We start from the raw sequence: 12,673 nt of genomic DNA, 5'->3' as shown, positions 1-12,673 counted from the left end.
TTCGCCAGAGTCACCTTTAACAGCGTCTTTTACTGCGGCGGCACATTATATTTGCAGATCATAAAATCCACCTCCAGCGCTTACCAAGACGGTCCTGACATAACTGTTTTATGACCTTGACTTATCGTGGTCACCTGGATAATATTTAAATCAACGTTATGGTCTCTCTCTCTCATATTAAGCTGGCTAGAGGAGGCTCTCGGAAGCTTTTAAAAGGACGCGACAGAAGACTTAGGGCGAAATCTACTTTGCTAAAATTAAAGTGTGTATAAAAATATAACAGGAAAAAACAGGCAACACAGTCAAGTAGAGCTAACAGAGCACGGGCACGATTCTATGAAATTTATTTTTGCTGCACACAGGAATGCTACATGCAAAGGATAAAGACACATTACGACGTGGGTTTAAATAACACATCCACGAAGGATGCTCTTGTTTCCACACAAGACCCACTACAAAACGCGGTTTTATGTCATCGTGGATCGTAAGGGGGCGATTCACTGGCAGTTGTGCTAAAACTGCTTTTAAAACTCCTAATACTGACCAAGACTTTCGTCTCAACTTCTGTCATCAAACATTTCAAATGCATTTTGAGTCTTTTTTTCATGATACAACATTCATACTACGCTACTCCACGGGAAGCAAGAATCCGCTCTAAACATAATAAAAACACAACTCTCGACACCCTCCCTTCCATAAAAAAAAGCAGCAAAATGAAACCTGCACTGCAAAAAAAATAAAGCAAATAAATCTTTAGCGGTTTTGGCAAAAGCTTTGTCCGTTTCTCCTGCACGGCAATAACTTAATATTTGTAAAAAGCTGACGAAAGGGACCGTTTACTTCAATTTTACATAGAAACACGGATGCAATATATATATATATTTATATATATTTACATATATATTCTCATGCTATTTTTTCAATGCTTCCCCCTCTCGATAAACTGCTACCAGCCAAAAAATGTAAGAACTCAAAACGTTAACTATGTGAAAGTCCTTATGTTCCCTTACCAATTGCAAACTTGACCCAGCAGAGTTTATTTTTCCTTTCCGCGTTTCCTCTTTGTTTTTAAAATTAATTTTGTTTCCACTGCAAAGCTCATGTGAAATTGAAATTGGAAGTCAGTTCCCTTATCCGGTTCTCCCTATTCATTTTCTTCAGTTTCATCCGGCGGTTTTGAAACCAGATTTTGACTTGCCTGTCTGTCAGGTTGATGCTCTTGCTAATCTCTAGGCGGCGCTCGCGAGTCAAGTACATGTTAAACAAGAATTCCTTCTCCAGTTCCAGCGTCTGGTGCTTGGTGTAAGGACACCGTTTCTTTCTTCCGCTCTTAGCAGTCAGCCAATTTCCTGTAGCGTTTTCTGCCTTTATATCCTCTGTTAAAAATAATATTCAAACGTAAGTATTTCTGGAACAGCGGGAGGGAAACACCTATGTTAGTCTCAAGCGTTGCTAAAACTGCAGAGGTCATCCTTAACTGGAAGGTTCCTAGGGCCATTATTTTAGTTTTAACTTGAACGACAGCAGCGACTAATATTTGGTAACAAAACGCAATATTGTCCTCATTCATTGGAGACAAGGCGCACAATTACAGATTCTGCAAACCAAGCGGACACAGCAGCGGCTCTGGGGGGGTCCACGCAGCCACTCACAGGGAAGGAGAACAAACAAATCCCCTGGGCACAATGTAGGGCGACACCGTTTTGGGAATTAAAATGCCAGTGAAATAACCTGTCCTCTGGGCTGGCCCGAGGTGTGTGCTGGCCTCCGCTGCTGAGAGGCGTCGGATGTACATGACGGGCGCCCTTCATCCAGCGTTACCAGTGCTGTGTGCGGCTCTGCCAGGGTCACCCATCGCTCGTCGTCTGAGTTTGACACACACACGCGTAACTGGGAACAATCAAATCCAGGCACCCACTCACGCAATCCGAGTAACACAGCGCATAGCCAGTGAGCTGGTTTAGTCCAGGAGTAATGCCACGCACTCCAATCTATCCAAAGGAATTCGGCAGTATGTGTGTCTTTTAAAAATGTGTTTAACTCATCAACTCACTGCCTGTTATTATCAAGACTCGTGAAGGACATCACCCTTATGCCGCTGTACAATTTCTAATCGCACACACTGCAGAGGAACGCACGCTTCAGTCAAGGGAGTACACTGAGTGAGTGTCTGGTGTGTTTGTTAGCCTGTTGTATAACAAGGTACTGACTGCATCGAATCTGTTGACCTTTCTGTCTGGACATATGTGAGGCACACACAGACCCGTAGGCATTGTCATATATCTCAATGCAGCTTTAAATAAACGTAGCCTATATGTCCTAATTACTACGTGGCTTCTTGTTATCCGAGCGGTAAATATTGGTAAGGGAATTCTACGCTGAACCCCATGACTCTAGTGAACTAACATATCAATACACATCTCTAGCAGATTGTGACCACCTCCTAATTCGCAGGAGTATAAACCAGCGTCATTGCAGGGGGTGGGGGCGTTAACAGTAGCGAACACCAGCGTTTGCTTTCTGAAGAGGAAATAAACTACAGAGTCTCAGAAGCTGCGAACATTTGTGTAAAGGTGGAGAGTATCAGAAAAGCATCTGCCCCTTTCCTCCTCTGAATCATCCTACAGTTGTATCTTCCCACTTTTCCAAGAAAAAGGTATTCCTGTAATCAGCTCCTGGAAAGGTATGTGTCCCGCTAGCTTTTACACATTACACGGTGGACCTGACTTTCCAGCACTCAAAATTGCTTCTCAGAATTCTGTCAAAATTTCGGGAATCCGTTTGCAAACCCAAGACGAACAGGAAACTCTCCAGACAGTGCAACAGTAACACATATTGTGTTTTGGATTTAATAACAGCTTCCAGCGCAGACAGTAACGAGTGCGTTACAAATTACATGAAACAACAGGCACTACATTCGGACCCACAGTGTTCTGCAAGGAAGCGCTATGTGCGCTTGGCACAACGAAGACGATGCTGAGCGCAAAGAACCAGTTTCACTTTGCACAACGGGGTCCTTGCTAAAGTGGGGGCTCGCCAGCTGACCCGCTGCACACCTTTAGGGGAGAACTTCTAGACACTTACACTTTTACAAACAGGGGAGGGTGAATACAGACTGTTTTGATCGAATTTTTATTCTTTTAGCGGTTCCTTAATAGTTCTTGCTGGCTTGAGATGCAATGCATCATATCTATTTATTGTTCTGTATTTTATTATTTTGTTCATAAAATCGAATAAAGATATTTTGAATTGAATTGAGGAATGTTTTTCAGCCAAGAAAAAGAGTCAACGGTCTCTGTTTCGTTGGCATGCCTGGTTAGTAGCCATCCTCCCTAAAAATAACAATACGCGGATTTCATGTACATGGTTCAAAACGGTTCATTCACAACCGATGTGTGCCTGTGTGTGCACACCACACCACTCGACGGTGTCTGCAGACAACACATGCGGATATTGAAGGGCACTTTCTGGAATGAGCCCTATTTCTGTTTTAGCTTTCTTTTTAACGCTAAGTGCAGGGTTTATCAAAATACTTGGCGAGTACTCAGGTACACTAAGGAGGGCGCAGGTGTTAAAAACACACACGGTAACACGCGCATCTGTGGATCACAACTATCAATGCACTTAAACCTAAGGTTCGCCTTTTTCTTAAATAATGCACACCTGTATTTTTAAAGTGAAAAACTTTTCCAGACAAGTCCTGTGATTATGTACGATAACCTCACTTAGTTACACATAATATAGATATCTTTGTGACAGTAAACTCACTTGTCATTTACAGAATAACAGAAGCCATATATTTCATTATTTAATGCTACCAGAACACCTCATTCGACGTTAACTGAACGAACCAACACAACAGTAAGAGGTCTCCAGACAGCGGCACGGCTATGTGTGTACACTGACACAACGTACACACACAAACACACAGATATATACAGATACCTATATATGAAACTGACTGTGATCGATTTTGAGGTGAAACGAATACATTTCGCACTTAAAAACACTTAAGAGTTATTAGTTTTCTGAAGGCGAAGCCGATACTCAGTTTGGACTTATTTTTTTCTAAAATTCATAAAAGATTACTCTCAATTACAAATTTTCTTCGTGAGAAAGAGTTTAAACCTTAGTAAATTTGACGCTTTAGAATAAATGAATAAATGTATATGAATGGTTGTACTAGAACATACAGGTGTATGATTTATATATATATATATATATATATATGTATGAATATATATATATATATTTATATGTGTATATATATATATATATATACATATATAAATATATATATATATAAATATATATATATATATATATATATATATATATATATATATATATATATATATATATATATATGTATAAAGCTATGAAGTTTCAGGTAAGTTGGGAAATGTTAACTTTCTGCAGTTGAATTTGTGTCTCATTTCTGTTCGACATTGGACGAGAGCAGGAAGACAAGCAGATGACATCCAGTGGGTTCCTCTTCTCTCCCACGGAAGTCCGTCCGCCCTTACTACCCCCTCGCGAGCCTCAGGGAAGAGTCCTTACCTTTAGTTTCATCCTCAGAATTGTCGGTGCTGCTCTCGGTGTTTTTGTGCTGCTCCTTTTCTGCTTCCGAGGGGAGGCTCTTGGGAGCCGGCGCCGTCTTCTCTGTCTTGATCTCACTGGAGGGGGTGCTGCTGGTGGTGGTTAGCGTGGGGCTGGGGTTTGGGGTTCGCTGGTCTGCTTTGCTCTGCTCCACAAAGCCCACTTTGGCTGCCGGGGGCGGCGGATGTGGCTGCCGCTGCTGCTCCAGGTGCGGGTCACTCCTGGGGTTCAGGCTCGCCCTGCTCTCAAAACTTGTCTCAAACTCGGTGGCGCTGTTGCAGCCGGGCGCCTTGTCCAGGGTGTAGCCCTGGCTGGGGCGGTAGTAGCTGGGCACCGGCACCTCATGCTCCGCGGGGCACTGCTCGGGCATCTGGCTGGGGTAGAGGGCCGCCTCGGTGGCATGTTTGGCTCTCTTGTCAGCCGTGTACATGCAGCAGACATTCTCCTCCTTGACACTGGCAGGGAAGGAGCAGGCGGCCAGCTGTCTGGCAACAGGTTGCTCGAGCCTGTAAGTGCTCTTGGGGTCGCACCAGCTGTCCAGCTGAGAGAGGTAAGATGGATACGTGTTGAGAGACAAGCTGGGGTTGTTCACTTCGTCCCTTTTGGAAAGTGATGGGGCAACAGCACAGTTCCTCATCACCCCACAGTTGAAATCGCTCCCAGGCTGCATGTACATCCCTTGGCTGGAGGAGTAATTGTCCCCTCTGCACGCTCCGGCTAGAGAGTCCATCAAAAAGGAGTTGGGAGTCACATTGTTGGGGCATGACATTTTCAGGGAGGCTTTTTAAAGTGGAATACTACAGCCAGAGGCTGACATCTTTTTTTTAGTGAAAAATATCAGCACCATAATTACCCACGCATTGGCCCCACCACGTGACTCCCAGGCCAATGAGGATTGAAAATGGCCTTGATGATTCAGACGCCGGCGACGTCACAGGGTCAAGTTGTTCAAGAAAGCGAAAATTAGCGTAGAGTGATGGTGCCATCTAGCCGTCCTCGTGGCGTACTGCAGCCGGGACCTTCACTTTGAACAAAGGAAATCTTCGCCAGTCTGTTTACCGAGCGGCGAGCCCAAAGCGCGCACACCGAAGAGGGGCTCCAAGGTGTACCCCTGGAGGTAACGCCAAGAAAACACTATCAATGAAATGACATGTGGGAAAGCGGCTGTACGATTTTTGACACTACTGGCCTTATCCTTTCCGCACACTCTGTGATCGCCGAGGTTGACACGCTCAACCCTTAATTAAGTTAAATGCAGATGTTGTGAAGTTTTGATTTACTGTAAGACGGATCCCCACAGTTTTGCTACAATATCTTAATTTCTTGTCGTCGATGCGTTTGTCTCCTTCTTCCTTGAAGACAAGTGGCTGCTGGTTTTATCTGGGATCATCGTCGATACCCTTCGAGGCTAACGTGTGCACAACACTAAACAAAATGGACTGAGCTGATCTGAATGGTCCCGCTAACATTTCCTTCCCAGCTGTGCTGTAAACTAGGTCGAGAGTTATTTTACGAGAAAAAGTGCGAAACTATTTCCCAGACATCGAATTAAGTCACCCGAAGAGAACGATCGTTTTATCTAAACATTCCGGTTCGTTGTATTTTCGTTTATTGTGGCGCACGGTCCGGTTTGTTTGTGTAGTTATTGACAGTGTGCCGGGCGCCCTCTGTTTCTCTTTCAACTTTATTATACTCGCATTGGAGTTTGACCTTCCGTTAGATTCAAAATCCGTTTAGTTGCTTCTGTATCAGTAGAAAACCGAGTCCGAATGTGCTGCAAAGCGAGACAAAAGCCTCCAGGTCACAGAGTTTGCGTTCTCTTTTCACTTCGTTTACTTTTGCCCTGGACCGTCGTTCTCGCAGTAGCATCACACGTCATAGTATTTGCGTCCTTACATGTACTAAAACATTAGCAGTGTTTTATATAGAGTTTGTGTCATGTTCGTATTTTTTTTATAAAATGTATCAGTGCAACCTTAACAAATAAAAAAAAATTAGGAGCTTACAACTAAGCGTCGCACTATTTTTCCCACGGTATCCCGTGATATGTTTGCATAAAAAGCACTGTTTCGTTTCTCCCACTGGAAGCACATTTTTATTTCAAAGCTCTGGGCGTGAGCTCTCGAGGCTGAAAAGGCAGCGCGCGTGTTACTAGGAAGTTGCAGCCTTGAGGGAAAGCGGCACACCTTTAAAGTGAAACAATTAAGTAAACAAAACACGAATAAAGGCCAGCTCGGGATCTATGCTACGTTAGTCCCACAAAGCCAAGGTGACGCGTCTTGTTGTCCTGAAAAGACGAGCAAAGGAACGCTCCGCTCAAAGCCTTCGGGCTTTTACACCCTTCAAAAAATATCAAAAACTTTATTTTTGTGTACTTACATATCTGGCTTTTTCAAGAAGTAACCCCCCATGTCTGGAGCTGAAACCCACTTCTTAATAAAATGTCTCTATAATAAACCGTCTCTGTCTTATTTATCGTTTCGTTGTAAATGTCAGATTTGAACTGCTTTGGACAAAAAAGTAACAATAAAAACAACTTCTACACACGGCGTGTTCTGCTCGCCTAGCCCGCGTTGTAAACCTTTGGCTCTGCAAACGCCATTTGCTCTCTCAGGAAAGCCATTTCCGACTTTATGGGCCTCTGTTTGTGTTATCTGCATAGCGCCCTTCCGGGATGCTTTGGGGACCTCGTTCCCTTTTATGGTAAGCACCACCGCCACCCCACAATATTTCCAAGCACGGTGTCAAATGTACTGTAGCGTTCGACCTGCCCCAGTTTGTAGGTGAGAGGTTCGGAGCGCGCCGTGTTGATATTCTGTCCTCACCGGCTCCCTCCTTGTTTCTTGAGTGGGGATCACGTCTTGCTAACAGGGGGCCCTGGAATATATTTTCACACGTGTGCACGTAGAAAAGTGCCCCCTGCATTGGTTTACAGTGTTTAAGAGTCCTCCCATTGGTACCGATTCAGATTAGGCGTCAGGAGATGAACCTTATTTTTGTTTACGTTTTCTCTCTTACAGAGTTTGTCCCTCAGCGTTGCGTGGGGGCAACAGTCCACCCCAACTGGCCGAAGCCTGCAGAGCGCCTGGAGATGACGTCTCAGAAGTGACCTTGGGAAGGGGCTTGTGTTTGTGCTCGCTACAGAATTAAAGCAAGCGGACTGAGAAGTGTTACTTGGCCTTTATTTGAGAATTAAGCTAATGCTGGATCTAATGAAACCTATTTTAAAGACACGTCTGTAAAGGAGCTTTCAATAGAAAACCGTTACATTTTAGCCGTAAAACAAAAACATAACATTTCTACTTTCGTTCTGTGTCTCTTTAATAGGTGCTAAGAGAAATAGTTTATTTAACACCACATGCAACGTCTCCAGGAGACCAGATATTGTTTAAAGTTTCAAATCCTTTGAATTATGATAAACATTGCCTCGTTAAAAGGAGGGAGATAAAATTCATCAGCCTAAGTGGGTCCCCCGTTGGGACAAAAGCATGCCTCTAATTACAGAAAATAAATATCAACACGAGCTATCAAACGGAAAGGGGACAAGAGGCATTTACGACACGAATTTTAATATCTTTCCTTATAAAAAAAACTTTACAATGGGAAAATAGGAATACGGAGAAAGGACAGTGAAACGCAGACGTGTGACGGGCATCAGCTTAGCTTTACCTGCATTTTCAACCCCATCGTCCCCTTTTCAGGCCAGTTTAGGATTCCATCATGGGAAGTATTATTTTTTTGGGGGAGGGGGCGGGGGGTTATGAGTAAGGTTTACAGCAATGTATAAAACTAATAAAAACATTAAACGTTGCCCCTTTTTTGGGAAACTTGACCTCAGATACGTGTGCTCCCCTCCCCCTCTGCCTCCAGACTTTTACAACCCGTCTGAATGCGTCTGCTTCCGCAGGCTGGGTTGTGCCGCGATGGTTATTGCCATGTTTATGGGCTTTCTGTTGGGCACAGAAGAAAAGACGAGACTGGACATGCCGGATAGTGCTGGAGAGGCCGCACATGGAACCTTCCTTAAAATAATTTTTTTCCCTTTTCCAAGAAGAAAGCGCCTTTTAGATATTGCAGTGCAGTGCACAGAGGCGAAAAGTCCCGAAACGCAAATGCTGTACAAGAACCCACCCCTGTCCTCGGGCCTGTTCAATTCCACCGCGACCCAGACTTGGAAACTGAGCCCTTCTCTGCCACCATCATTTCCTGGAGGCAACATTCTCTGAAAGGAGCTCGGAATGATCATTGCTGCCCAGTCTCAGGCCCGGTGTTCCTAGGGAAAATGCCTGATTTATTGCAAACCTACACTGGAGTACAATAACAGCCATGCAAAAAAATAAAATAAAAACCCCACGCTTTTAGACGTTGGCTTTAGAAACTGTAAAGTATCACCGCAAGAAAGCCATCAACGTTTGCAGGCTCCTTCCCCTGCTTCCTTCGTGCGTAGGAACTTAAGTCGGAGACTTATATCGTGATATTCTGTTCCGGGGGTGGGGCGGGGGGCTGCACTGGCGAAGAACACGACGCAGAGGGTCGTCTTATCCCATACTTAGAGAGCCACATGCCTGAGTGTGTGTGCACATGTGTGTCCATGCACTTCAGTATATTGGCTCGCTTCTGTACTGTCTTAAGCTGTACATTAATGTGTACACGCGTGTGCCCTTACCTATACTTGCGTCTGTGTGAAATGTGGCGAAAATATGCATTTCTGGTTGTGTGTGTTATTCCTAACGGTGTATGTGACGGGATATGTTTTTAAATATGTAAACTTATATATCGCGTGTGGTTATTCACACATACACACATCTGCACACACGCACATCTGATTGATTATTTGTATCCCCGTCAACACTAACGCGCACGTTTTTGTGTGAACAATCTGACGGTTGATACTGCCTTCTATATGTAGGTTGGGTTTGAAAAAGCAAAATCTTCAGTAATGATGATCTGCTTATGTAATCTGTTTTTAAAACAGATTTTACATTCCTCTTTGCACCGTAGTTTGCGACTATAATATATAATATATATATATATAATATATATATGTACTCCTTCCCTCATTTTATATTAGAAATATGCATTGTCCATGTAAAGATTGTGGATAGTCCTATTAATAACGTCACTTTGTAAATCCAGTAAGAAATTCGCTTTCTAACTTTTGAAGTGCTGTACAAGTGCACATGTCAGGCATCCCATTCTTCATTTAGAATTCAAAAGAAAATTCCACATCTAAAGACGTAGTTGACATTAAATCTAACGAGTACAACAGGTATATTGCACTTTTTACCATTACTTTTAAAACACTATATTTAAATTGCAACTCTCGCAGGACTTTGAAGTATTTCTTTGTAGGCATCTATCAGTTTAATATTCCCAGAAGTCGACAGATTGGGTTATTTTGTGTAACATTTTCAATTATGGCCTTTACATGTGTCTGGGGCAGATGGAGTAAAATATATTATGGGCTTCTCTTGGTGATTTCATATATATAACCATGCATTTGTAAATGAGACTATTCTGCGTCGAAAAATTAATAAAAACGTGCAACGCGTTTTATAGGTTAATGGATGTAGTTTTGGTAATGCAACATCTATTACGTTTTATAAGTTATTGTACACCTAGCCGTGTTTATTGCCAAACTATTAAGCTATTCCACATCACCTACTGCATTTCTGTATACCCGTGTAGCCGCAAAAAATATATTTAATAATGTATACAACTAATAGTGTATTAGGCAATAACTTATTTAGTGTATACTTTTTGTATTGTCAAAGCATTTGAAGACGGCCTTGCTTGAAATAGGATTTTTTTGTTCAGCGTATTTTCTATAAAGAAATAAAACACCGTGGTCTCAAGTTTATTGTAATGTTGGCATCCGTCTATCGCATCTATGTATTTATCATTCTTTTTGCCGTGTGTTTAGCTGCATAAATCTATGTCGACATACAATGGTATCGACACGTTCTCTATATAGTTCTCTGCATCTATATATCTAAATATTCATACATTCCTATGAAAACTTGCGTTAAATAATCCCATCCAACATTTTTTATATTCTCAAAATTATTTCAGAGAAATTCTCAGAAACCCCGCACGTACATATATTTCATGTAAAAAGAATACGTTAGAAGGGGCGCATCTCTGGATCGCTCTATGTTTGTGTCTCTGTTGTTTCGATTGTAAACATATAATAAAATACAGTTTAACTAGCACGGCCGCTTACTTATTTGCGATCAACACGAGCAACGACTACCTCATGTTTTGACAATAAAAATATCGAAAAACCTCCTCCTCCTAATCGGCCTCTCTTTGTGTTCACTGTGTGTGTGTGTGTGTGGTGCTAGTAACAGATGACCACACGGGGGCTTGTAGTCAACAGGTAACGAAACATTTCTCGCGACCGCGAAAGCGCCTAACCCTTCAAAGTGTGGAACAGAACATTACTGTAGATACTTTACAGTACTTTCGGGTTCTCCTCGCCGCATGCGGGGTGGCAAACATGGGCACATACCCTGGCACTGCTCCTAACAAGTCAAGCAGATCCGGGTTCTTTTGAAGTTCAAGATTCAAGTGCATTAATCGAAACTGCCCCGGTGTGTTTCTACAACAAACCACGTATTCTGCCAACAATGCACTTTCACGGAGGAGCCATCTAGTGGGCAGGGGGTGGCACAGTCCCACGTGTGGTAAAGCGTTTGATCGTACGAGTTTACTGGGTGCGCCTCACGCACACACACACACTCACACGCACACACCTTGAATGAGTATGTAAATCCTCAGTCCTAGAGTTACCATTGAAGTTCGGGCTCTGTTTTGGCCAGAAGAAAGCGTAAACCATTGTAGAATTTGCCAGCACAGAAACGTTCAACCAGGCGAGCTCTGGGTGTAAAGAACACGGCCCTGCGCTTACTGTATAAAGACACGAAACTGCAGGTTGAGGACGTCCTGCTGTCACGCCGGATACAAAGAGACACACACCCCACATACACATGCACACACCGAGTAGCAATATGTTTTAGATCGACTTTGCAAATAGTGTTCACCGTGTGAGGGGAGTTTCTCACCTCCCACGTACACGTCCACAGTCCGCGTCTTTGTGTTTCTTTCTTCGGGTCCGTCCTGAGGCCCACGCTCTCCACCTCCCGCCCTTCCAAGCCACCCTCTCCAAAAGAGCGCACCCACCCCACATGCGAGATAGTTTGTTGGTCCCCCTTCTTTCCACCTAAAACCGGGACCCTGCGATGCTCCGCCTGTTTTTAAGTCATAGTCAAGTTTATGTTTCCCGCAACTCAAGGACGAGCCTGTGCGCTGTGGTGGGCATGTCTGGCCTTAGCAGTCACGTCCAAACGCGCCCCCGAGGCCCTCCTCACGAGTCTTACCTCCTCAAACACTTTTTTATGTGTCTGTGAGTTTCTTTCACCAGGCAGTGTGCGTGTGCTCCGCTGTGCGTGGGGGCGTGCGGGACCCCACCTCGAGGCCGCTCGTCCAGGCTCCCGCCAGGTCCGCTGCTCGCCCCACAACACAAGGTCCACGACGGTCTCCCAAATGTCCTGCAGAAGTGTTGGCGGACGGGGACCAGGCTTTGGGGAAGTGACTGGTGAATTTTTACGTCACAGGCGAACAATTAGCGTGTGTGTCATTAACAACTCCCTGCCCCCTACCCCGGCCCCAGGAAGCCCTTCTCTTCCGTCCTGGGCCAGAGGGGAGCATCCTTGCCGGGTACATGTAATGCGACTGGGGCCAACAAGCAGGGGAGGTTTACAAACACTAAGTGAGGGGTTGGGCTGTCCGCGCTCATAAACTCGTTTCAGTTGGTGAGATCTAGGAATATTTTCTACAAAGCAGTGAGTCTGGTGTTTGTCTACCGCCTGCTACGTGTCTGCCCGTTTCTCCTTCCGCTTGAGTGTTACACGCTGGCTGCTATTGGTTTAAAACTCAGTTTTTAAGGCATTCCCTTTTGTGCGCTCCTTATATATGTCGATCATAGAAAAGAGGGGCAGAGTTTCGAATTTCCCCTTCATTACTTGGGAGTTAAAGGCGGCGACCTTGACTTTACTGAAGTTCAAAGACATCA

At 44.1% G+C, this 12,673-nt stretch overlaps 1 protein-coding gene across 2 annotated transcripts; it reads right to left on the bottom strand.

The window, feature by feature from the left end:
• Window positions 1-307: 307 nt before the first annotated feature.
• Window positions 308-12,411, bottom strand: HOXC10 (homeobox C10). Of its 2 annotated transcripts, none has more exons than XM_069230992.1 (2): window positions 4,561-5,409; window positions 308-1,376 (listed from the first exon to the last, which is right to left on the bottom strand). In XM_069230992.1, the coding sequence occupies exons 1-2, from the start codon at window positions 5,366-5,368 to the stop codon at window positions 1,099-1,101; spliced, it is 1,086 nt and encodes a 361-aa protein (XP_069087093.1). In that variant the 5' UTR covers window positions 5,369-5,409; the 3' UTR covers window positions 308-1,098. The 2 variants fall into 2 exon arrangements, 1 of the variants encoding a protein (XP_069087093.1); XR_011202676.1 differs by lacking the exon at window positions 4,561-5,409 and adding an exon at window positions 11,979-12,411 and having other exon boundaries at window positions 1,241-1,376.
• Between the last annotated feature and the right edge of the window lie 262 nt (window positions 12,412-12,673).

Source organism: Pleurodeles waltl, chromosome 4_2 (assembly GCF_031143425.1).
Source record: "Pleurodeles waltl isolate 20211129_DDA chromosome 4_2, aPleWal1.hap1.20221129, whole genome shotgun sequence".
Taxonomy (NCBI): Eukaryota; Metazoa; Chordata; class Amphibia; order Caudata; family Salamandridae; genus Pleurodeles; species Pleurodeles waltl.
The sequence above is the reverse complement of the archived record's forward strand: the minus strand, read 5'-3'. Positions and strand labels throughout refer to the sequence as shown.

Coding starts and splice junctions, on each gene's coding strand:
- HOXC10 (XM_069230992.1), bottom strand. CDS start 5,368: ATGTCATGCCCCAACAATGTGACTCCCAACTCCTTTTTGATGGACTCT. Junction 1,377..4,560: donor TTCTGAGGATGAAACTAAAG/GTAAGGACTCTT, acceptor TATTTTTAACAG/AGGATATAAAGGCAGAAAAC.